Here is a 27,103-nt window from a genome sequence, read left to right as displayed (position 1 = left end):
CACTCCCAAGTGTTTATATACGGGCGGGGCCAGCATTAGGGCAGTGCGAGCGGTGCGGCGGCACCGGGTACTGACCTGGATTGGTGGCTGCTGACCTCAGGGGGCACTGTGTTTAACAATGACTTTCGAAACTTACGATTTAAAAGCACCTGCGGAAAAGTTCCTTGCGCGTCCAGCCTTCAGGAAACAATTAAAATGTCAAGATACCTCTTGTAATTTGTTCCTTCTAGGAAGAAAGATGGGAGTTTTGCCTAGCTGCAGCTTTGACTCACCATAAAGTAGCAGAGAGGGTTAATATGCCTGCTGCAAACAACAGAACTATGGGGGTCATTTTGACCCTGGCGGTATGAGACCGCCAGGGCTACAATGACGGAAGCACCGCCAACAGGCAGATGGTGCTTCCTGGGGTATTACGACTGCGGCGGAAGTGCCGCGGTCGCACCGCCGGGGCCGGCGGTATTCCGCCACATTTGCCCCGGCGGTGATATTCCGCCTGGGCAGCGCTGCTAGCAGCGCTGCCCCGGGATTACGAGTCCCCGACCGCCTGCCTTTTTCTGGCGGTTTGAACCGCCAGGAAAAGTCTGGCGGTACGGGGAGTCGTGAGGCCCCTGGGGGCCCCTGCACTGCCCATGCCACTGGCATGGGCAGTGCAGGGGCCCCCTGACAGGGCCCCATGCAGCTTTTCACTGTCTGCTATGCAGACAGTGAAAAGCGCGACGGGTGCAACTGCACCCGTCGCACAGCCGCAACACCGCCGGCTCCATTTGGAGCCGGCTCCTATGTTGCGGCCGTGATCCCCGCTGGGCCGGCGGGCGGAAACCAGGTTTCCGCCCGCCGGCCCAGCGGGGATCTCCTAATGACCACGGCGGGGGTGCGGCCGCATTGGCGGCCGCACGGCGGTCACAGCCGCCCGCCAAGGTCATAATGAGGGCCTATATTTTATGTGGATAGCTGAGTGAATTGGGAAAGCCAGCCTTTACAAGTGCTTTAAAACAAATGATTGTATGTGAAAGGGGGGCTATAGAGAGATGAGTGGCACATTTGCTGGGTGGTAGTGAGTGAATCCGAGGAGGTGGTCATGGGGTGGGTGCCAAAAAAGACTCTTGTTCAGGGCGCCACCAGCCCTTTATACGGGTGACGAATACACACTTAGATCATCAATAATATTGGTCTAGCAGAGCCGGTAGCCACAGATACTTCAAACAGAACTACAATAGCACTTTTTAGGAACATGAAACCCCAGTCCATTATTAGCTGATATTCCACTTTACAAAGCACATCAACAACCAGCAGCTGTCCTTCCCCAAAATAAGTCTCTCGTGCTCTACCAACCAAGAGAAACAGGAACTGCAAGGGCCAGGGATTTATCTAAAAGCACTGAACTATTTGGCTTATTTACCAAATATGCACAACTTTTGGAAAGAAATACAAAGACAAATGAGATCACAAAAACGTAGATAACAGGAATGTTACTAGCTGCCTACCCAAAGCCATTGAAGGGATGCCAAAATATAGCTATTTGCCAGTAAAACGGCAAAATAAGTTAGTGCGGATGCAGGACTGCTGTTCAAAATTACTGTCTCCATCGCAAGTCCAGTAAACAATGTCAAAGGCATTCCTGCGCATTAGCAGAATGAATTTAACGATTCCACAGATGACAACACCACACCCAACAATAGAACAAGCATGACAATGTCACACTTACCAATTAACATTATAGAACAGTCATGTATGTGCCCCTTGCCCACAGGATACAATGACCAATGAATAGACCATGTTCTTTCGGCCCAGTGAGAGACATCATGGTCAAATACAACAACCAAACCCAACGTAAAGGACCACTATTTAAATACTGGCGGTTCTTTCCTGCGTACACGGAGCGAGAAGCAAAATAAATAAAAAAGAAGTCCCTTCAACCTGGTTCCACAGAGGAAGGACAATGGCTAGTGTCCAATTAGAAGTGATCAGAAGGAGTACTTGGTCCACAGGCAACCCGAAGGCGAAGAAGACAAAGAAGGCAACAGGAAGTGAAGCAGGACGACGTGCAGATGGTGTGCTGGCCAATCAGAAGCACATAAATGAGAGCCACGTTGGACTAAGCCAATGGTAAGTTCAGGTAAGTAAGGGGCTCGTCCTAAGCTCCCTTTAAGTTATTTTTTCTTAGTAATAGATTTCACAAGCAGCGTGCAAGAAGCGCTCAAGCAGCGCACAAGCACGCTTGCAGGTGAAACCTAAAAAGTAAAACATACTCAATATAGCTAATTACATCAAGGATGGTAGGTGCTGTATAAATACCATTTCAATACAATGCAATTTTCAGAAGGCACAATTCCCTTTAATATAAGTGGCCCTGATTGATATTCAAGGGAATAGTGCTGCCGAAGACAGGAATGTGACTAACACCACACAGTGTGGAAACACAGAATGAAATTCCAAACTAAGAATAAGTCTGATATTTTGGCTGCAGGGAACCATTCATTCACCCTTGCATAGATGGTTAGTTAGATCCTTCCAGGATTGTTCTGTGGAGGGAAAATATCTCTCAGTAGAGTTACACAACCTATTCACTTATACAAGACATTACACACATTTGTAGTAATCACTGGAGCTTGCATTGGTAGTCGCTGTACCATACACTGCTTGCTATCTATCATAAATATCACTTGTGGTAGGGAATATCAAGGACCGAATATCATGATCAAAATATAGAGGGAGAATATACCTAGGTGTGGGCAGAACTTGCAGAATTTGAACCTGTAGAATTCTAGGAGGTTACATAAAAACTCTGCGTGATTCCGTGCAGTTCCGCCAATAGGCGTAAACTTTTTGTGAGAAAAAATTCTACTACAAAACGATTGGCAGATTGGCAGGAGCAGTAGCCAGCAGTGACAGCTGCAAAACTTTCACCAAAAAACAATAATAAACTGTGTGCATTTTCGTTGTTTGGTAAAAGGGCATGGCCACCGGGGTGACGAGAACTTGAAGGGAGTGCACAGGGCACTACCCTCAGGGCGCATGTGTGTTTGGCCGTCCGTCTCGAGCCGGCCAAACACACATGTGCTGTAGTCTCTCTTAGCCCAGCAACATAGTTGCTGGTCTAAGAGAGCCTGCACAGGCTCCCAGTTTCCCTTGGAGTGCCTGGCTGGATGCTCTCAGCCAATCCTGACGCTGCTTTGAGCAACGTCAGGATTGGCCACAGGGCTGGCTGGGAGCCTGTGCCTGCAGCGAGGAGAAGCAGGAGTGGAGTGGCATGCTGCAGTTAAGATATGTTTTTTATTTTTTTTATTAGTTTTAATTTTATTTTAATCCTCCCTGCCCCTTCTACTTGCCGCGAGCCGCTCCTGAATTTGAACTACAGCTAAAGCACAGAGGTGGGCAAGTTAACACATTATCAGGGAGAGCTGAGACAGAGGTGAGCCAAGGGCATAGCTTGTCTCTAAAAGACTGTGCACAAGAAGCGCCATGAACATATTTGGCATGTAAATCATGCAACAGCCATCATGTAAAAATATGATAGTCTATTAAAAATGTGTATTTTCAGTGCATCCAGAGGTACTTATTAAAAGCAATAGCTTTTAAACATGAACTTACATTCCTGAAGCCACTCTGACGACAGTGCCACTAAACAAAGAGGTCCATCAGTTGTTACATTCACCCTCCATTTGGCCTAGGTGCTTTTTCTACATGAAGTCAACATTATAGTACATTAAATAAAATGCAAGAGGTTTTTGTATGTCGCACATCCTCAACTCACATGTTTGAAGGTGCTCTCATATGCAAAAATAATGAAAAAGGAAGTAAAGTGAAATAAAACATTTGGTTAGCATCATACAATTTGGTCAAGCGGGGAAGCTGGGTCTGACCCCAGTTTTTATGGATTCACATTGTGCAGTTTATCCACTACATGGGCATCTCTTTATATTTATTCGGGTTTTTTTTTTTACATAAAATGTTAATGCTTTGTCTTTAATTCTTGGCGGATGACATTACAGCACGCAGAAGCCACACGAAGACTTGGCTCGTTTTGGGCCCAAGGGTCCAAGAGGGCCTTGGGCTGAGACGAAGCCAGGCATCTGGGTCGAGCTTTCAGTGGCATGCCCATCACTACGGTGCCACTGTTTATTTGCATAGATACTTTCAGCAACACCGCAGGTTTAACAACGTCCAAGCAACAGCCACTGCGTGTGCGTTCCCCAGAACACACAGGCTCCCCGGCTAAGTTTAGACCATTCACGCCGAGCTGTGGGCGCCGCAGGTTCTGTTATGAATTTCATGGCCAGACGGAACTTGTTTGTGCTGCCCCAGCTTTTCATCACCCATGAGGTCACTTCCTGTTCAACAGCAGGCCTTGCACGTGTTAGAGGTGGACAACCTGCTCAACCGTCTTATTGCGTCTGATTTTAGGGTGCAAGAGATCCAGGGTTATTATCCAGGAGAGTGTTGCTGAGCGTGTTTTACGAGGCCTGTTTTGCGCGGTTAAGAGCGTTTAATGCCGCCTTTGTTCCCCTGTGGCTGGGATTTGCAGATCGCTACACCTCAATTAACTGGTGTTGCTTGACAGGAAGGTTCTGATGGTCGGTATTTTTTGAGGTGAGGTAACTTATTAATTACCCGCGGTGAGAGCGCGCACATCGACTGAACAGTGAAACTAAGATCGCCCGCCTCACCTTCCCCCCCCCCCCCCCCCCAGGAGAGAGATTATGTGTTTTCCATTTCCAGCTTCTTAAAGTTTTCCATTTTAAGAATGAGCGAAAGCACAGTCTTTGTTCCATTACACATATAAATGAGGGTAGGTGTTGCGAAAAAGTGTGACAAGTACAATCTCCATGTATATACATTTTGGTATCAATTTACAAAGAAGGTAGGGATTCAAACAGAAAGAAAATCACAGATTTACACCACACGTGAGTGTAGATTTTTTATTTCAAATAATCCAAGCAATCAGCGTGGAAATGTGAGGTGCAGGTTTCTATGCCTATTTTTAGGAAGGTCACCTGGCATTGCCAAGGGGAACCTTATTTTGTTGTCTGGTGTTTTCCACAGCAGGAAACTCTGCACAACCGGAAGTGGATCCCCTGTTTATTTTTTCTCCACAAGTAAAATAATTTTACCCCGCGAGAAAATATACATGGCAAATCCCTAATTATGCGGTAAACACTTCAGCCACAGAATTGCATAAATCCATTGGCCCTCGCAATTGTCCATTCTTTTATCAAAATGTTTTCATGAAAGGTGAACACAAGTCTCACTCCTGTCAGTGCACATTGTTACCTGCACTTTGTAAAAAACAGATATTATAGCTAAATGCCCCCAAATAAATATACAGTATAAAAATATATAAAGGGTAACAAGTGTAAATTAGTCCTATAATGCTGTCTTGGGTACTGTTGACATAAGCAGACAACTTTTCTTTGCCCTCATGGTTTATGATGTCACCAGAACCCCTCGATAGAAAGAGAAAACATTTTTCACTTCCTCTGGGTTTGCATACGACAATTCCTTTACATATGGAAACAGTTCTAATAATCACAAGGTTTCTTCAATGTCTTTTTACCTTATTACAGTAAGTTACCTTCTTGCATGGTCAAATGAATTTTTGTTAAAACAAACAAATATGGCATAAACCATAGGTAGATGCAGATGCTCAGAATATAATATGCTTATAATTGCTATTATTGTGGAAGGAGAGGGGCATGATAACTCACTTTAGGATTCGCTTCTTGTGAGTCACGGCCCCCTCTTTACTCTAAAAAATTGTAATAAATAGCACTTTGCATAAATACTAATTATAAAATAATAACTATGTATATGTATATTTGTAATTTTAAAGGTGCTTTTCCCCTACCGGGGTCTGTTTTAATTGGCCTCCTGGTTTTCTACAAACTTGGTACTTTGAAACTGATGTTTTATTATAGCCACGTCTGTTTAAATTAACATATTGGTTTTCTGGTACTTTTAAACTGCTGTTTTTGTTCTGCCCTTATCTGTTTAAATCTACCTCATTTTTCTGCACAGTTGGTACTTCTAAACTGCTGTTTTGTTCTACCCATCACTGTATGAATTTCCCTCCTAGTTTTCTCCCTGTACTATAGTAGGCCTCTCCTGGCCCCTTTCAAGGTTTAAAAATGGCAAAATACACCCCAGAGGCTAACCAAAGTGTGTTTAGGAGACTGCCTAATTTGTTTTGTGGTTTTAAACTGTGCTTGGAAAGTGCATGTAGCACTCATTTTTGGCTTAAGAAAGTGATTAGCTTAAGTGCACGAAAAGCAGCATTTCAGTGGCTTCAGAATTGGGCTTTACCTGAAGGATAGAATCAGGAAGCTGGAGAGTGTGGATTGAGCCTGTCAGAATCCAAGGAGATTCTGAATAGAGGAGGACCTGCCTTTCCCATGCCGCAGTAGCCTATGCTTGATAATTGGCTCTCTAGCTCCCAGGCAAACCTGAGCCCTCCTGTCGCACCTGCACGTGTCCTTTACGTTTGTGAAGGTAACTCCAAGACAGCCACCTCCATCTTGTAAGCCTAGCTTCTTTGTGCCCTAAACAGCCGAGTGAGCAAGAGACAAAGAAAGTGGTAAGAACACAGACTTTCTGTATATTCATGTAATTTTAAAAGTGTTTTTTCCCCACCCGTGTCTGTTTAAAATTGCCTCTTGGTTTTCTACAAACTTGGCACTTTTAAACTGCTGTTTTGTTCTTCCCATGTCTGTATACATTTACATCTTGGGTTTTCTGCAAACTTTGTACTTTTAAACTGCTGTTTTGCTCTACCTGTGACAACATACATTTCCCTTCTAGTTTTTCCTCTAGACTGTACAAGGCCTCACCCCACTAACAAGGTTGAAAAAAAGCAAAATACACCTCAGTGGCTAACCATAGTGTGTTTAGGAGGCTGCTTAATCTGCTTTGTGGGTTTAAACTGTGGTTGGAAAGTGCATGTAGCACTCATTTTTTAATTAAAAAAGTAATGAGTTTAAGTGCGCAAAAAGCAGCATTTCAGTGGCTTCAGAATTGGGCCTTACCCGAAGAGTAGAATCAGAAAGCTAGAAAGTGGTGTGGATTGAGCATGTCTGTATCCAAGGAGATTCTGAATAGAGAAGCACCACTCTGCCCCCTGCCACAGCAGCCTGTCTTTAAGGTCACCTCCTCCTTACATAGGTTTCTATTGGTTGTCATTTGTTGCTGTGATTGGTTGCTAGGGCTAGGATTTATATTGGACTAAGGGACTAAGGGCTTGGGGTTTGAGTTCTAATTTACTGTTAGGGCTAGGGTTCTGATTGGATCCTAGGGTTAGGGTTCCTATTGGACTTAGGGTTTGTTTTTATGGGTGAGCGCAAAGCACTCCGTCCATTCTGTAATCTCTCTTTCGGCTTCAAATCATGCCCATGTCACGTCAGTCACTTACATTGGTTCGTGGGCCTGCCTTTTAAAATCTGCTTGCTTTCATTTGTGAAAGGCATGCATACGTCATGCCTTTTCCAGTGTTTAGCCCACCTACACAGCACCAGTAAACTACTAAAAACATACGAGGCTTGATGATTTCAGCCTGGGGTCCGGACTACTTTATCTGTTTATTTTCCACGAGGCGCAATCGCGCTGCATTTTACATAGTGCGATTGCGCTGCTTTTTTTTTCTTTACAACACTAATAGCTCTAACTCGAGCAAATGTGAGACCCGTTGCATTGAAAATGCTTGTTTGATTGGCTGTTAGGGCTAGGGCTTTGATTGGTTAATAAGGCCATGTCTCCCACTGGCTCTAAGGTTAGGGTTCTGATTGGTTAGGGCTAGGGTTCCATTGGCCCATAGGGCTATTTAAGCCTAGGGTCCTGAGCGTCTCAGCCCAGGTGTCGAGTTTAAGGGCAGAGAGGACAAGAGCAGTTGCCTACGACCAGAGATTCTATCTAATTTTTCATTTACCAACAACTGCCTTAAGCCATTCACATCCGAAACCATCCAAACACAATATCAGCAAAGGCATTCTACTCATGTACCAAAAACAAACATCACCAAGATTTCAATGTCTCAACAGCCACTACAAAACCCCACAAACCATACCTATACACCCTTCTACCCCATCTACAACAATATGGCACCTTCATTCTCACACAGACACAACTCTGTCCTATACAACTAATGAATTCACACATCACCAACATGACACAAAGCCACATTATACAACATTTTTATCCATCAAGACACACATTCCCTGTTCATACAAAACACCAGCTCTATCTTTAACTTCCTCTTAACAAATCCCTTTTTATCACAACAAACCTATACCCAGCCTTCCATCATCCACCAAAACCCTCTTCCTCTTTTTACCAAAAACACACAACCAAACAATCCTTACACTCCACTCCACCACACATATTACCTCTTGTAGTGATCAAATCTAACACAAAGAAAAATCTTGTTGATCCCCTCTTGGGCACCACATACACTCTTCTCCAAAACATATCACTACCACCAGTACAATTCAAATATCATTCACAAGCAGTACTTTACTTACAAATCCTTCTCAGAAAACCACTAAATCAATATCCCCTCTCACTACTACACAAAAACAAAACAATACACACACACTAGCACATGAAAACTACACATAATACCTTCCGTCTTAAACTAGAAACATACACCCAGTCCCTCCCTTAGACTGCACAAATAATAAACATCCTAATCCATTTTAACTTCCAGATTTTCTATCTTCACCAACACAGACAACAACAAATACAGCAACACAACAAGTCTTATTGACCCGCCTCTCATCCATTGCACAATTTAGAGCCTTAGATTATGACTGACATGGTGCACTACCACCCCTAATCCATACTCCTTCCATCCTAAATAGACACAAACAAAAGAAACAACATGCCACTCTTCACACCTTTGCATCCCCATGTCTATTACACAAGGCTACTCTACAAAAACTACCCTACTCACCATCTCATTCTCAACCACCATCTCCACCACCAACACAAGCAGACCCAACAAAATGCCTTCTAAGCCTGCTGAATGAGGAACACAATATAGAAAAACAATACATACAGTTAATACCAGCACTAATGACACACCAACTAAAAGTTCAAGATATACTACTCACTTCACTACAAACTAGTCACACCACCAACAAAACACAGTCTCTCAATTGCCTACTAATAAATGCTCGATCACTCTCTAAAAACAAGAACCACATCTATGACCTACCCACTGACACACAACCAGACTTCATCTTCATAACAGAATCATGGTTGGGAGATGACATGGCTCCAGTGTTGCATGATGCTGTTCCTCCAGGCTATCAAACCATCACACAGAACTGTATAGGCAAAAGAGGAGGTGGATTTTCTGTTACATACAAGCAAACAATAAATCTCTGCAAAACAGATGACATTTGCATAGAAGGTTGTAAGGCTTTCTTCACCAGAAGCAACTCTACACCAACTTCCTTCTGTAACTTCCTCCTCCTTTACAGACCACCACCTATCAAGGCAATATTCCCAGACACTTTTCTAGACACTATTTCGTACATTTTCACACTATATACCAACCTATGCATTTTTGGGGACCTAAACATTTTGTTTGACAAACCCAATATGCCCCATCCAAAAATTATCATCTCTGGTCTGGTCACACTGGCCCTACCTCAGATCGTACACCATCCTACACAAATTGCTGGATTCAACCTAGGTGTCATTTTTGCAAATCCAGAACTAGTTACCTTTTTTACTCCAGTCACATCGTCAAACCACCATTTGGTAGCTTTCCAACATAAAACACCACAAATTAACACTCCCAAGACCACCTTCTATGCATCCACCTATTGACCTTGGAGCAAACTCAATTTTGAATACTTAGAAACACAACTAACAGCTAACACAGATCTAGACACAATAAATTCTATTAAAAAAAATATGATCAGCTACAGAAAGCTTTTGATATCCTAATACCACTAAGACCAAAAAACAGGACAAAAGAAAATAAGCACCTTGGAGAAATACAGACCTAAAAAAGATAAAACAACAAATCAGAAAGCTCAGTGAACCTGGCTCAAAACAAACATCAATCAAGACAAACTTCACCCGTGCAAACTTAACATAATATACAAATCAACAATCAAAAAAGCAAAAAAATTGTACCATTCAGACAGAATTCAAAATGTTAAGTCTGCGAATAAAGAATTGTATAAAATTCTCATCAAATTTTGTAAACCTAAATGCACGGAAGGAATTTATCCCATTACTCAAGAACTCACAGACAAACTGGCAAATCATTACACCACCCAAGCAGACACACTGGACTCCTATTTAAAACAAAAGAAAACCACCAGCACCAACCCATTTCCAAATATCCCCTCCAACAGTAGACCAACCCAGCCTCTCCTTTCATTTGAACAAATATAGCAAAGAGAATTTATGGGTCTGGCCAAAGCAAGCAGACCTTCTGGCTGCCCTTCTGATCCTTGTCCAGCACACATTTCAAAAAAGAGAATTTTCATCTACCTCTGCTGCCACACCAGTCAGAAGAATCGTCAGTACTTCTTTAACTACAGTAATCTTTCTAGAAGACCAAAAAAGGCATTCATACACCCATTACAAAAAAAAAAACCTTAGACCCGCATGACCCTAACAACTACAGACCAATTATAAATGGACCTTTCCTGGGCAAAGTGATAGAAGGAGCAGCATTCACCCAGATGACACAATTCATTGAAGATAACTCCACACTTTCAGACTACCAAACTGGATTCCACCCAGGAAGAGGCACAGAATCTGCCCTCACCTCCATCTGGGATGACCTCAAAAACACAGTAGAGTACAATGGAGTTGCTACAAAACTTCTCTTGGACCTTTCACCTGCCCTTGACACAGTTGACCATGGCACCCTGATACAAAGACGCCATGAAGCCGGCATAGAGAAGACTGCTCTCTACTGGATCACATACTACCTTCACAACAGAACAAATGTCATCGATACTCCTCCTTTCTCATCCAAACTGTACTTCACAAAGCAGGGGTTCCTCAAGGCTCAATTGTCTCACACATGCTTCTCAACATCTACATGAAGTCATTACCCGCACTGATCAATGAATTTCAGCTCACATGCTACAACTATGCATATCTATCTATCTATCTATCTCTCTCTCTCTCTATATATATATATATATATATATATATATTTTTTTTTTTTTACCTAGTGGTGGTTCCCACTAGGTTGTTATTGTTAGGACCTAGCTTCTATAGAATAAGCATTATTTTACTTGCTTATATTGTTGGGGTCGGTTGATGAATCTTCATGAAAGTTTCCAAAACAATTTGCCAGTCACATGAGCTGCTGTCTGGGTGATCAGGGTGATCTGTCAAGTGGGGGCGGAGAAAAAATGGGGGGTCCCAAAACGCGTTTTCCCCATTCATTTTCAATAGGGATTTTGAGCAGCGATAGCGTCGAAACCACTGGAAGGAATTACACCAAATTTGGCAGAAAGGTAGTTCTTGGTCCAGAAAGCGACCATTTTGTGATGTGGTGTAGATCCATTCAGTACTTACAGAGAATTTAAAGAAAATCCAAATTTGTACATATAGGGACACAAAGGATTCCAGAGGGACTCCCCAGGGCTAAAAAGCACTTTAAAAAAAATTTAGATGCAGAGTCGTAAATTCATGGTAAAAATGTTAAAAAGACAAAGCCCGTGCTTTGCTATTCAGAAGCCCCTGAGAGAGCCAAGGCGGGGGGTATTCCTTATTGGAGTGTGTGGGGGGGTCCTCCCCACTACCCCAGAGACCACCACCTCCCCGGGGCACTGAAGTAAAACAATGCGGGCAGGTACGTGGCCCCCCGAAGCCCTGGGGCCCACCACCTCTCCAGGGCTATATTAAAAGAATGAAGGGGTCTGTTTTAAACCCCCCCCCCCGAAGCCCTGGGGTCCACCACTATTTACACATGGCTATTCTCATAGGAGGGGGGCCACGCAGCCCCCCTGGAGGAGTCACTGAGGGCCACCACCCCACCAGGGCCCGCTCCTGCTATGTCCCTAGGGGCCCAACCCCAGGACATAGCTGTTTGCTGTGGCCAAAGGCCATGCATGGTGATGGTTGGATTAATATATATTAATGAAAATTACTATACGTTAAAAAAAAACATAGACCTTCACTCAAAAAAAACAAAGGTTACAAGGGCGTTCCCAGGCAGACAGTGTTGCTGGGCTGGAGTGAGCCCTGTGCGCCTGTGTGTTTGGCAGGCCCGAGACGGCTGGCCAAACACACATGCGCTGTGAGGGGGGATGCTGGGGTAGTGCTGAGCAGTCCCCAAGCGCTCCCCCTCAGAGTACGTCACCCACGTGGCCCCGCCCCTTTACTAGGAAACGAAAACAAACACTGTTTGTTATTGTTTCCTTGTAAAGGTTTTGCAGCTGTCGCTGCTGGGGGGGGGGGGAGGGGGGACAACGCTCCTCCGCCCTCATGGAGGAGCCACCCCTGCTGAAACATCACCTTGTTAGTAACCTATTGTAAGTGATCACACAATGGTGCAGCAGGCATTCCTACTGGAAAATATTATATTTCTTTACCTCATGCAGGAAAGAATTAGTGCAGATATAAAGCGTTTCACAAGGCTTAAAAATAGCTCCACATTAAGCTCAAACTCACCAGAGGAGAACTCCCAAAACCACGACAGAGAAGGATTTGTCAGGTAAAGTTTAGAGATTTCCCGAAGGGTATGCACCGTAAACGTCTAACATCGATTGCCTTTCATTATGTTTGACAAGGAAAGCCCTGCCGTGCACTTAAAAGTGTCTGGTTCAGGTGTGCTAAGAAAGGCTGTGCATCAGTTATCCAGACAAGCAGATTACTCTCTCTTCTGCAATGATCTATAGACAGTTCACTAATTAAAATCTTGTATTTCATTGTAGCATTTTTATAAAACGCTTCCTACCCTAATGGGGGGCACGGACTAGAGATGACATCAACATTTTTCTTTTTTCCCTCTTTCAGTCTTTGGGTATTGGCTCTTTCAGGCAGTAGTAGCTTTGTTCTAAAGTTGTACTCTTGAAATATTTTTTGTTGCATTTTATTTGTAGGAAAACATATTATCAAGAAACGTATACTTTGTCTTCAAAAAATGTTAGCCTGGAATTAAAAAAACTGCCTTTTTTCGGATTATTTGATTTCAACCTGACGGAATACAATTTACGGGAAACAAAAGAACACAGAGCAAATCTAACAATAATTGTAATAAAATATAGTTGCAAACATGAAAGTGAATATTTGAATGTCGGAGGATGGGTCCGAAAAAAATGTGATTCTGACCAGGATCTGTTTCTACAAAGACACAAAACGGTCTGCCGGTAATGTATTTGGCCCATGTCTACTCTATTTGACATAAGCATCACTTTGCTGCTTGTAATTCAAAGCCCACATGGTGGCCAATCCGCCGCTATCTCGGGATCATTTGAGCATAAGATACTACCACGGAATCAATTATAAAGAGCTATTATGGACAAGCACACACAAAGTAGACAAATACAGGTTATCATTTCTACCTGCATCCTTCACTGAATAAAAGCCATTTTTTGTTATCCACATGCCCCAAAGTCACTACAGCATAACATTTTCAGCCCAGGACTATTCATTTGAGAAAGCACTCTAAGCATCTACTTTGTTTCAATCCTTCATTTGAATTTAACTCAGATTACATCCTCAGAATGCGTTAGTTTGAGAAGTAAAGGACCAGGACAGGAAAAATGTCTTGGCCCCAGACATCACATGGCCACCCTCACCTTCAGATCCCTTCCTCCCTTTAGAGAGTAGGCCACCTGTCTGCACTGTGTGCTCCGAAAGTGATGCCATGCTTGACCCTTTGGTTGAGAGACTAGAATTCACTACTAAAGGATCTGAGGATGTGTTGTACTCACATGTCTGTGAATCGTCTGTTGAGGTCTGAGAAGCTAGCCGCCTCCCCAGCGTTGAATGGCGGGTCTCGGACAATGCGGTAGCTGACAGGCTGGCAGCTGGCACACAGAAGGCTGTCGGGGGCAGAGCTGAGCATTGCGGCGTCAATCTCGAGCTGCTCGTCCAAAGTGTATATCTGAACGCCGCTGACCTCCTCCGTGATGTTCTTCGAGTCGATCTTGATGGTGAGTGGAACGGCGCAGAAGACATTCTGGGGACCCAGAGAGATGTGCTTCCCACTTACTGTCACCAACCGGACATCATTCACGCCCCCCGTGGAGTGCAGTGCTGGGTCAATAAGCGTCACCCAGATAGTGAGGTACTCTGGAATTAATGGGTATTGAAACTCCAGCTCCAGGTGACAACCTTGGGGCTCCGGGCAGATGGGCGGCACTCTATGTTGGACTACGGAAGAGTTTGGGCTCCAGGTCCGTAAACTTGACTTGCATGGCTGTTCCGCATCTGGATGACCTGCAGGGAATGAAGACCAGAAGTATTTAAGGAGAGCATGCATCAATTTCTCTAAGCTGATATTGTCTGCTGTACACGATCCGACAGTTCATCTTGCCTGACGTTGTCTGCAGTACATGAACTGTGAGTTACACTAGCCTGACGTCTGCAGTACATCAGTTATCAATTTCAAAAGCCTAATGTCGTCTTTAGTGCAGCTGTTATCAGTTTCATTAACCTGTTGCCTTCAGTGCACAACCAGTTTGATTCAAAAGCCTCATGTTGTCTGTATTACTTTATATGTAAGCCTGACTGTTGTTCCCTGCAGTAATCTGACAGCTTTACTAAGCTTCCAGTGTTGCCTTTCACGCAATATCTACCAGTGTTCACACACGTTATGGTACCAGTGATGAGATCTTCATCAATGTAACCATTATTCAGTGGCAGGTTGCTCGGTAGGGTTCAGAGGTAAAAAAAAGTGTGCACTCGTTTCTTCCATCACAGATGCAGTTCAAGCATTCTAGCGTATCAGAGGCACTTATGGATCTTTCAGACATCTGGGAGCATCCACGTGACTCTCAGTTGTCTAAAAGAACACTTTTCTCCCTTGCCCAGAAGGCCAGCCTTCCAATTGTGCTATTTGTTGGCACATGGAAATAGATGTGTCTAGTGGCTAAGCTGCTGACTGTGGAACCTGGGCACCTGAGTACCAATCCCAGCTCTGGCACTTAACTAAGAATCTTGTGAATCTTGGCAAATCACGTAATCTCCTTATGTCTAAAACTATAAATATGTCTGAAATATAAGGCGCCCTTGGTTCAGACTGAACGTCACTGAATACTTAACTTTATGCTTCACCAGTTCAACATAGTGTCTTGTTGGTGACATCCAACATCCCCTATCCCTTTCCCTTATAGCCCTTCTCCTCGCTGATGCTGCCTGATTGCTGTCTTCCATACGCCCCTCATCGCTGGGCTGGGTCCTGCTCCAAGCAGCGGAAGGAAATGGCACAACACCATGCTAAATGTCTTGGTTCCTTTCCATTGTCAATGACTGAGGTTAGTTAAAAAAGCCCATTGTGATGCTGGCTGCTCTGTTTTTAGCCTGGCGTTGTTCACATCCTTGGACGTATTATTAAGGGGGCGTGTCTTTTCTTGGCAGTCCTGGCCTCTGGACCACCAGGAGCTTGATTCAAGTCCCGGGTGAAGGAGCTAAGGAGACTGCTGGAAGATCGCTGGTAAGTCAATCCCATGCAAACACACCATGCACATTACCAGCCTCAGAAAGGCCGAAAAGGAAGAGTAGAATAAGTGGGCAGAGAGCAAGAGGGCGTGAAAGGGAGCCAGGAGCAAAGGGCCAGAGAGAAGTTAGCAGGAGAAAGGAGAACGTGAAAAGAAAACTAATGGAGTGACAAACACTGAGCAAAAAGATGGAGAGAAATAAAAAATAAGAGACTAAAGGGTAATAAGACTATGGAGAAACAAAGAGAAATTGCAGGAAAAGAGCGGTGCCAGTTTTTTTTTTATTTAATTGGATTTCTGTGCAGCGCAGACCATATCTTTGAGACATCAGACTGCTTTACAATTGATTAAGCCAGTAAGACATATATGGCATCTGCAGTAACACATTTACATGTATATAACAAAACTCGAACCTTTACATTGATAGTAAATATATTCAACATGCAAAGTGCACAAAATCTGGAACACCTAGGTGTTTGGAACATGAAGAAGAAGAAGAAATGAGCAGTTCCACCATGCTTTTTTTTGTTTTTCTCTGAACATTTCCTTGTTTGACCGAGGTTGCTTACATCCAGGGACCATAAGAGGGACCCCTCTGAGATGTCCCAGCAGAGCACTAGCTTCGGATGTTGTCGGGATATGATCCCAAGCCTATACCAGTTTCATTCCACAAGGATAAAACATTGCTTAGGCTATTTTATGGGGTTTGACGGGACACGAGAACACCATACACCAGCAGCCTGCTGCCCTGCTAGTTCCACCATTCATTTGTTCCATTTAGAGGTGGTGGGATTGCTGCATTACTAACGGTGCGGCCTCTGCTGGTTCATATAAGAGAAACTCTGACCAAGCAGTCCACTACCCACAGCACTGGTAGGTCATAGTCATTTTTGCCCTACCCCATTAAGAGCAGGGTGACCAACACTATTTTTTCCTGCCCATGACTGCTATGCATGACACAAGCAGGGAAATTGTAGAAAGGTCCCCATGTGCAGGGAGAAAAGCTCCCTGCTTGTAAGGGGGAATTTATTCCCGCTTTAGGAGGTTCTATTTTTCTAAACAAAAAAAGTTGCAGAGCAGGTGTTTGAGCATAGTGATCATTCAACAATCCTTCAGAACTGGCAAGGGATCAGCTGTAGCTCCCTTTACAGCACTGAGATCCCTGTGATCTTAGCACTCATTGTTCTGAAAATCAATACCATGAAATGTGGGATCCCATGGGTGGCAGGTCTTTTCATTTACATGATCCTGATAATCCACATCCTTGACACTCAATTCACTGGTGCCTAAATGTATGCAGATGAAATACATATATAAACTAAAAGTTGAGGAAGGATCTTTGGACCATCAGAAAGTGACCAGATGATTGAAAAATGTCCACTGCTAGATGAAACTCAATTGGCCCTGGCTTGATCAACGGAGAACTGAGTCTACTCCTAGGTGAATGGACCACTTTCCTTAATATTTATATGACTAAACAAAATAGCCACTTTTCCTTATGAAAACAAAAAAAAATCCGAACAGGCATGGGTTTTCAAAATTCTTTGCAAGCAAATCCAGTCACTAATATTCATTACAGCATTTTAACTACTTTGTGGAATTCAACGGCTGCTGGTCTAGTTTCATAAAAATTCCCTGGCTTTCAAAGTGATTACATCATGGAAAGGCTACCAGAATGCCACATATGCATGGTGGCCTAGAGCAACCTTTTAAAATAGCAAAGGGCATACAACCATGCAGCCTGTCTCAGCATCAACATTGGACTTGCCCTCAAAACACTCAGCTTGGTATGTAAGTTATATGGCAATGGGCCACGATTCATGGTGAGGTTATTCCAGCAATACTATGCTTCTAGGCATTTGAGGTCAACCAATCATAATGTTCTTTGCACCTATAAATACACACACAAAATATCAGGCAAAAGATACATATGTAGTTTTTCCCTATGGAACAGCCAATCAATGCACTTACAACTTTTGAAAGATTTTATGAAATACCAAAGAGTTTGAAGACCCTCTTCTCCCACTCATCCTCTTCCAAATACTTCCTCACAGCCCTCAAGCTAGACAAATGCATTCAAACCGACCTTGCATTCTGGGGTTGGCCAGGCTAAGGATATTAAAGGTCAGTGCTTCTTTTGTAAAAGAATGAAGTGACAGTGCCCACTCATCTGCTCATAAACTGCAGCCGGTGCTATTAAATGTTGGTGAGCCGAATGCATAGTCTTGAATCCAGTTCATGTCTCATCCACTACGAGGCACACCCTACCCCCCTTTCTCTCTCTTGCAGGTTCCTGCTTTATCCCCTTTGTGCTGGGTTTTCCATCCTTCTCTTCCTACTTCTTTCTGCTGTGTTTGTTTTTTCTTCTGCTTTTCTGATGAGGAAAAACAAGCGCTTGTCCCCAAACATGGGTGCCGGTGAGCCCCATCGGCAACCACTGGCTCAAATGAAGCACTGTAAAAGGCTTGTCCATTGTTTCTACTGCAGCACTTTGAGTTTATACTCGTTTGAAAGATGTTAGCTTTTCTTCTCCTTTGACACTACTACTGTGACACTAAGCCATATGCATCTAGAGAACTCATGTGTGAACTACTTTAGAAAATGAAATAAATATCTCAATTACCATCAGCTGCAGTCAAATGGTCCTTTCTGACTTTTAGAGGTGGGTGACCGCAGATTTAGGATATGTGGTGAGAATGTTTTGAGGCACCAGGGGCAAAGCAATCTAGAACTAATAAAATCAGTGTTGAAGTCATGAGGTCACAAATTGAAGTCTTGTGTGGTCTCTGATTGTAGGTTGCGGAGGGCATAAGGTGGCTTTGAGCACCTTCTCAACACACCAAGATCTAAACGCGTCTGATAACACAGCCAGTGGCATGTAGGTCCATGTGGTATGGAATTTGGTTCTCTGGCAGGGAATATGTTCCTTCACTAGTGAGAAAAGCACTTCCAAAGGGCATTGTCATTTCAAAGGATGCTCACCTGCACTCCTGTACAATGGAGTTCTCTCTGTGTCAATTGATCCTATTCATTCACCTGCCCTTGTCTTTCACGCAGAATACAAGGTTTCCACTGCACCGGAAGATGATCCTGGACTCAGCTTTTGCGATTTGCGAGGGAGAAGTCTCCTGGGTCAGGTTTAAGGCCAACCACGTTTCTGTACTGGACCAATGAGTTTGGTACACATGCAGGTAAGGAATAACAGTGCAACGGCCAATCAGAATCTGATCTTAATTTGAATGTTTTCGTGGCAGTCAGTCACAAAAAAGCTTTTGTCTTCGGCTAAACAAGCCAGAATAACTTGTAGCCACAGATGGCTGGAAGTTCAAGTCCAGATCCCAACCTTAAATAACAATATCAACCTGGTAGAAGAACACAGAACACACTGTAAAGAGTGTCTCTTCCTGGGATATCAGTGATATAAAGTACTGCAGTGATTCACTTAGAAGTAAGCATTTCATCATTGCCCCAACACAGGATCTCACAATGAGGTTGGAAGTGGCCCTCCAGTGTATGAAACATCTACTGTGGGAATATTTCTGTGAGTCCCAGGGCAATAGGTGTTGCTTGGCTCAAATTGCAACAATAAGAACTTTTTACCATTAGTGTCTTGGGAATTAACCGTAATAGTTTGTGGGGGCGTCATTGATTGAAGGGAATCACTACATATTAACTGGAAGCTATCTCTAGATTCCTTCAATCTGTTGAGAAATTCAAATATATACCACATTTAGGCCACCCCGAGATTTCAGATCACAACCTTCTTTATAGCTTCCAGGGCCACTGTAAGGTAATGCCAAGATTGGTAAGACACTGTCACAATTTTAAAGGTAAGTGTGTAACTACCATGGTGCTTCATATGATTATTGTGTCCCCAGTAACCATATTGATGTCCAGTACCTTGACCGTGGCTGTTTGCAGAATGGAGTCACTGACTTGGACCTACTCCCTTTCTAGCTCTTGCATCAGTTTCTGGTAAGGCGCTCTTCTACAGCGTGTGTATTTAGAACTGAAGTGGTGGAGTTTTTTTCTTACGGCTTATAGAGGGTGCATGCACTCTTGCTTGATGAAGGGAGGGAAATCTTTTTTTATGGAATCTTCATCAGGCCAGACTCAACTACATCACTCAATCATGTAGAGAGCCCACACTGCATCTCAGCAGTTATCCTGGTCAAGGTTTTGCGATGAACAACTGCAAATGTGGCTTTATTTGCTTCTAGCACCAAGCCTTCACAGGTGCTTTCTTTTTTTTTGTGAGGAAACCACCAAATGTAGTAACAAATTCTTTTAGTTTGAAGTCATTATTGGTGGTCCTACTTCTTTGAAGAAAACTGCTGAATGCTGTTGCTATCTTTCTATTAGGCTAAGCCACCATTGGCTTGTGGAGCAAGCCACTTCCCTGTCACATTGATCACAAGCCTCAACACAAGGCTGGTCAATGAGGATCCTTCACATGGCTACAGTAAGCCAGGTTTATAATCCTCCTGCCTAGGTCCTGGAGCTGTGGTCATCTATGTAGCCTTTTTTGTGCACAGACACCTTCAGCACCCATCCCCCAAAGTTTTTATTTTTCTCATTCCATCATGGTGGCTGTCAGATAGCTCTTTGTAGTAGAATGCTGAAGTTCCTGGTTTCTGGTCCCAAACATGGCAAGTCGGCAACCCCAACTATGGAGTTCAAAGGGTATTTCAGGCTCCACTTTGTGTGTGACCCCAGATACTGACTGATGTGAAATCCTGGTAGAATGGCTGGTGGTTGTCCCATACTTGTACAAACTGTGCAGACAGAGTTTGGGTATTTCATTATTCCAACTCAGGAACTTTTTTCAGGCTGTACCTGACTTTTGCATATTTCTCTCAGACTAGGTAAGTTAAATTGTCTATCCCCTAGGTCATCAGGAGGGTAGGGATTCATGCTCTCTGATTTGTCAGACCTAAGATAAAAGGCCAAAAGAGGAAGAGACTTCCTCACTTAACTACCTCTCAGCGAGTTGGGGGTAACTCTTCTAGGGGAGAATGAAGCAGAAAGGGGACAAGTAGTTGTCCTACACTTTATAGAGATGCTCTGACTCCTACACTTCACACCTTAGAGGTTTGTGCTTTACAAAGGACTCTATGAATGCTTTGGGGGACCCATATAATTCACGTTGATGTTTTCAGGCTCACTCCAACCTGCATCTTAGGTACAACTCATGTGAGAGAAACCAAAATAGATTCCTGGGATGCCACAATCATACACAACATATATAATAATTGAATATTCTATCGCACAAACATAATGTAAACATACGTGTCATTCTTGTGCCAAGCTGCAAGTAACTAACAGGGCACTTTAAAAATGGGAGAAGCCAAAAGTGACATCTTTGGCAAGCGATCAGGAACAAAACCCAACCAGCTACTACAATCTGGTGTTGCTGCAACTATCTGCCCTGAGCTGAGTTGTGCTGTGTTGAGCTTAACTGTCTGAAGTCATACTAAGTAAGGGTGGTGCACATGGTGTGACCGTCTAGATCACAGAGTCCTTCAGGGCCTCATTCCATCTCACACTGGTTCTTCAGAGCACACACACAATTGTTGTTAGCTTTGAGGAAAACATAAAGACACATCAGGTATTTGACAGGGGATACAGAGTGCATGGTCACAAGCACCCCTGAGCCATAGAGGGCATTCTTTCCATCCAAAAAGCTACTCCTGCATCCATGCCTGGTAACAGTGATCCTTGTCATATTAGTACACTTGTTATACTAGAGAATTCATTTAACCAAAAACATGTGTACGCTGCAGGAAAAAGCAGCAAAGCGGGAGAAAATAAATTGAATTTATATAAGAGATGGTAGGCATTTGTATCCACAACATCAATTCCCACTCCCACCAGTGAGGCAGTCATCTGCAGTGCCCCAGGGAATTTATTCCCTGTTAGTTTTAAGAAACAGCGCTTAAGATACCCTTCAATCAGGTTTTAAGTCAGCCAGTCAAAATACTTCATTCGGTTAATAAAACCCATAAAAGCATGACCCATACAAAAGTCAATAAATAACGTAAAATATCAGACTGTCATAAAATAAATTTAATTCATATTAAAAATACAGAAATAAATTAGCACAATCCTTAGCATTTTGAGCATCTCTTTCTACCTCTAAGGGCTCCTGACAAAAAACTTGCCAGTTAAAACAAACTAAGGGGCTCAGCAGCAATTGAAGATGGATCAGGGTCGGTTTTATTTGCCAGAATCCCTTTCCTCTAAGCAAGGGTAAAATATAGTGATATCACAAATCAAAGTAATGATCACAGAACATAATAAAGTGCATGGTGTCTTGGAGTGTGAAGATATCACAAGAAAATGGGCCCAGGTCTTCTACATTATTCCTACCCTATGGCTCCACTAAGAGCCAATGCAAAAGATTCAATCTATAGCGTGTTAACAGGAAGTGATGGTGAGGTATTGTGATCACCTTCAATAAGGCTCAACAGTAAAACAGGTTTTTAAGAGAATGTATACCATAACAGAGGGTTTCTCTAGGTTCTCTGTCAATTTTAGCTCTTAAAATGTTTTATTTTTTAATCCAGGGCAGATCTTTCTTGGTTATCTTTTCTGGAGCCCCGCACCCCAGGTTCTCCAATGAGCACTTAATATAATTTAGCCAGGGAACAGTATAACCTTTCTCTAGAGAAAGATCATTTCTAACAATTGCCTGATTCAGCCCTAGTTCCGTACTTGATCAGATTTCAAATCATCTTACTAGAGGAGAAAGGCACAACCTATCGGAGATATGTTCCATCCCCAATTCTTCGTGGGCTATAAATGTTGTACCGACTGGGGAACTGACGGCAGTCTTCTTACAAAATTGTTTTCCACTCTGGATTTCTTCACTATCTTCGTAACCCCATAAATCACTCCCATAGCTGGTGATGGATATACATTTAGCTTGATAGTCTTTTACCATTGCCTGCATGGGCTTAGCCCCCAATATTTTCACAAAATCAAACACTGATGCTACTGATCTGGCCAGCAAGTTTCTTTTAACCATTCTTTGTGGAGCCCTGGAACCCCTTTCATCAAAAACAATCCCCAAATATGGGAAAGCGGAAACTCTGGACAATGGCTGTCCCCCCCCAAAGATTTTTTCTGGGATTTTTTTTTTAGGGAAATTGTATAAGATTTGCAATAGTCAGTGTTCATATCTAGGGAAACCATGAAGTCTATGAAGGAGTTAAGAAGTTACTGAAGGCTCACAGATGTTTTAGCTATCCAAACAGTGTCATCAGCATATATAAATGCCGGGATGGGCTCCAAATCCACCCGACGAATATCCTTAGATATTCACACAAGGATGGGCCTAGGTTATTATTATATAACATAAATAAAAGTGGGGCTAAAATACAGCCTTGCCTAACCCTTTTATGCACCTTTGTCGTGGGCGAGAAAGACCCATTCTGATTATATCTTAAGGCCCTGGTGAAGTCAGTCAACGGAGACCATAGTTTTGCTCTGTTGACTCGGTCAAATGCCAAGGATAAGTCCATAAACACCAGGTGAATCCGCGCTCTCTTGACAACAGTATATTTTCTGATTATCAAATGAAGGTTAAGGCACTGATCTAAAGTTTCTTTACCCTGCCTAAGCCCGTACTCAAGAGAAGAAGTTACATCATTTTGTTTCAACCAATCAGATAGTCTAGCTAGAATCACTGTGCCCTGGACCTTGACTGTCAAGTTTATAGGAGAAATGGGCCAATAACAACGGAGATCCGACCTATCTCCTTTCACACAGGGATGAGGACATGTCTTAACCATGAAGCAAGGGGTCTAACATACATGTGTTAACATTTTTCCCCGAACTAAGGGTCCTGTTTACATAAATCAACAGCATCCCTATCTGGGCTTGGTGCCTTATCCTTAGCCAAGTTTATAATGGCAACTGCTACCTCTTCCTCTGTGAAGCGAAAATTGGGTTCTTTCCTAGAGGTTCCAAAGGACAGGGTCAAAGGGAACTCTGTTAAACCACCATAAATCCCTGTGAAATGCTTTATGCATGCATCAGAGGAAATGGTACAAGCTACTGTACTGTTCGCTACTCCAGTAAAGAAAGGACAATGTATAATTTCCCAGAATTTAGCACTATTACTCATCGTGTTTGGGTGTAAAAGATCCTCCCAAGCTTCATCTTTGATTTCTCTTTTTCGAGTTAATAGGGCATGTTTACAGTCCTTTCTTTCCCTTGCTATATCCGCCCTGTCTCTAGGGTGTCTCTTTAAGGCAATGATTAGACCTTGATGTGCCTTTGTGCAACCCGTATCAAACAATCTCTCACTATTAATAACCCTTTTGCTGCCTGCATCCCTAAAATTATTAGTAATCTGTTGACTAATCCCGCTAAAAACGCTCAAAAAGAGCTCATCATTCCTGGTATCCTGCATACACAATTTAATAATGTGCTCACAGGTGGTATAGTGGGTATTAAAAAAGGAGTCAAGTGGAACCTTACTCCATTTTAATCTGTGTCCTAAGTTTATGGTGCAATATCATTGTTACTGAGGCCAATACTCTTACTTAAATCATGTGTCCTCCCCCAACTCCAAACATAATATTAGGGGGTTATGATCACTCAGCTGGGACCATTGGACCTTAAAGTGATGCACATACTGAACTGAAAAGGCTGATAAGAACATGTGTTAGAGCCTCTACCAGTAAATGTAGGAATGATTTCCCCTTCTATATATACCATTTCATGGTAACCAGATTAAAATACCCAATCACATAATCGAGCAAACTTCCCTCAGCAGAGTGCTGGAAATGATAACCAATATTATGTTCTATTTCATAAGGGTCCTAAGACATATACCAACCCAAAGGACATAAGTGCAAATTAAAATTACCCAATAAAATAACCAAATAAGGTAAGTTATTTTTCTCTTCATATGACTGTAGAAAAGATCTTAAAGCCAACAAATGCTCAGTAGCGGTTAGCTCCACGAAGGAGTTATAGAAATGTAATATCAAAATACTTGGTAGGCCTCAAAATCTAGCTGAACAACCAGCAAATTAGCAAATTACCAGAGCCTGGTACTACCTGAATGGGCATACACCATAGTTGTAGGTATAGCAAAGTAAGTAGGCCACCCTTTTCCCTACCCACAGATGAGGGTATTGCGGGTGAGAAAAAAGAAATATATCCATCCAGCTAAAACAGGCTTTCCATGTCCAAGGTTTCCTGTAGGCCCACAATCTGGTCATCTGAAACTGTCTGGAGCCAGGTCTCATTATCCCTTTTGTTACCTAACCCAGCAATATTCCAGCTGCAGACTTTTAAAAGGGAAAATCCCTTGTCAATTTCCTCAACCAAAGGGACCTCTCTATCTTGTACCATCCTCTATCTATCCTGCGAGGGACTCCCAGGTGCAAGATTGAGTCAAATGTTATTATCCAAGTCCCTCAGTGGCTGCAATCTGTTCCACGGTACTGGTGGTATAATATCCTTTCTGAGGGGGTCTATCCTGCCAATTATGCTGGGTACGCACATTTCTTAAGCCCTTCCTCCAATGTGTAACCACTGGGGGAAGAAAAAAAAAACAGTGGAAGTGCCTTAATTCTCCTTCCTTGCAAACTTTAATGGCACAGCGTTGTATCAAGCAACCAGCTATATCAGGTTGGCTAAAATTTGACACAATATAATCCCCCTCTACCCGCCTGGCCATGATAATGTTTGTGGATACATGCAAACCCAAAGCCCTTTATAAGCACACTAATGTTTGGCTTTACGAATAAGTTCATGAGTGGATTCCACCACACCCGGTCTCAAAGGGGAACACCTACTAAGACTGCCATCAGTGAGGTAGATTTGTGGCGGAGATGTAAACTCTGATCAGGTTCATGTGTCTCTCCTTGAACCTGGGAAGGAAGGGCCGTGAAACCTTGTGTGCTTCCTGATAAAAAAAGGAGTCAGTCGACATGGAGATCTGCAACTAAGTGGGAAGCATCAGAGCTGGACCATCACCTGAAAGTGAGTCCTCTGTACCAAGATTAGTGACGAAATGATGTGCATCACGCTGTGAAATGGATTAAGGATTAGCCACAATCTGTGGAATTGCTCGATCCTGCAAATGGTTTTGCACCATACACCCCACCAACCTGTCACAGGAAACAAGATCAGCTGGAATAACAGTACAGTTAGTCCCAACATTAGGTGTACTGTGGGTTTTGAGCGCCGTTGCTAGGCGAGATTCTATTAGTTCACAACATTCTTTAATATGTCTTAATTGAGCTTCCAAAATTGTTGAGAATCTATTATACACTTCCTCAAGGTCAACGGTGCCCATAAGTAAAGAAGTTAATTTCCTTTCAGATCCTCTTTGCCCTGACTGTAATTTCGTGGGTAAAACATGGGCACCTGACATTTTAAGTTAGTTGCAGGTTCATAGGGAGAAATAGGGCTATTAACCCTCAAAGAAGGCAAAGGCAATGCAGAACTAGATGTAGCAATGACAGTGCCACGCGTAAGAGTAGGGCCACAAGGGGATGCTGTTTCCCCATCGTCTCTTACGACGATCTCCTTATTATAACTGCAATTCTGGGCTGCACCACTACCGTTTACCACCCCACCAAGAGTATTCCAATGTCCTAACAATAGTCTGCATAGATACAATCCCTATAACATGCTCCAGCATAGTATCAATACTTGTAGGTTTGCATGGAGGTACAGAGCAACTGCTTTCCGCTTGCCCATCCTAAGGAAAAAATATAGAAAGGAAGTATCACCTAAATAATCCAGGATTGATCACCTGTCAGAAGGGTGGCCTAGTCCAGCCTTGTCCGGCCATGGACAGGCGCAGGTGGGCCCGCTCTTGGCACGGTCTTTGTCCGGGACACACATCCGGGTGTGTCCCATGCCTGTGGGAGCTGAGTATGCTTTTAACGCTGTGATGCCTGAAGTCCCCCGACAGTGAGGAACTGTCTCCTGGGTGATGAAGTCTCACCCCAGGAGATGCTGAAAGATGCAAGTGGCAGCAAGTGCAGGTAAGGTATCCTGCACTGCAGGGAGCTGAGAGCACTTTTAGCCCTGTGATGTCTGAAGTCACACCTCTGTGAGGAACTGTATCCAAGGGGCTGAAGTCCCACCCAGTGAAATGCCGAAGATGCAAGTGGCAGCGAGTGCAGGTCAGGTATCCCACGGGAAGCTGAGCATACTTTTAGCGCTGTGATGCCTGAAGTCCCGCCTCTGTGAGGAAATGTATCTTGAGAGATGATGACGAAAGATGCTGAAAGATGCTGAAGATGCTGAAAACGTAAGTGACAGCGAGTGCAGGTAAGGTATCCCATGTCGCGGGGAGCTGAGTGCGCTTTTAGCGATGTGAAGCCTGAAGTCAAGGCCTCTGTGAGGAACTGTAGACTGTTGGATGAAGTATCACCCTAGGAGAGGCTGAAGATGCAAGTAGCAGTGAGTGCAGGTAAGGTACCTGTTGTGGTTTGCACTAG

At 43.4% G+C, this 27,103-nt stretch overlaps 1 protein-coding gene across 1 annotated transcript in view; it reads right to left on the bottom strand.

Annotated features, from left to right (window-relative positions):
* The window catches only part of PAPPA (pappalysin 1), a 572,334-nt gene that overhangs the window by 301,456 nt on the left and 243,775 nt on the right, over positions 1-27,103 (bottom strand). Inside the window, exon 7 of the mRNA XM_069241521.1 lies at positions 13,905-14,412. Coding sequence (XP_069097622.1) covers positions 13,905-14,412 — 508 coding nt within the window. The remainder of the gene's footprint in view (positions 1-13,904; positions 14,413-27,103) is intronic.

The sequence above is a fragment of the Pleurodeles waltl genome, chromosome 6 (assembly GCF_031143425.1).
Source record: "Pleurodeles waltl isolate 20211129_DDA chromosome 6, aPleWal1.hap1.20221129, whole genome shotgun sequence".
NCBI classification, from domain to species: Eukaryota; Metazoa; Chordata; class Amphibia; order Caudata; family Salamandridae; genus Pleurodeles; species Pleurodeles waltl.
This window is presented reverse-complemented; position numbering and strand designations above follow the sequence as displayed.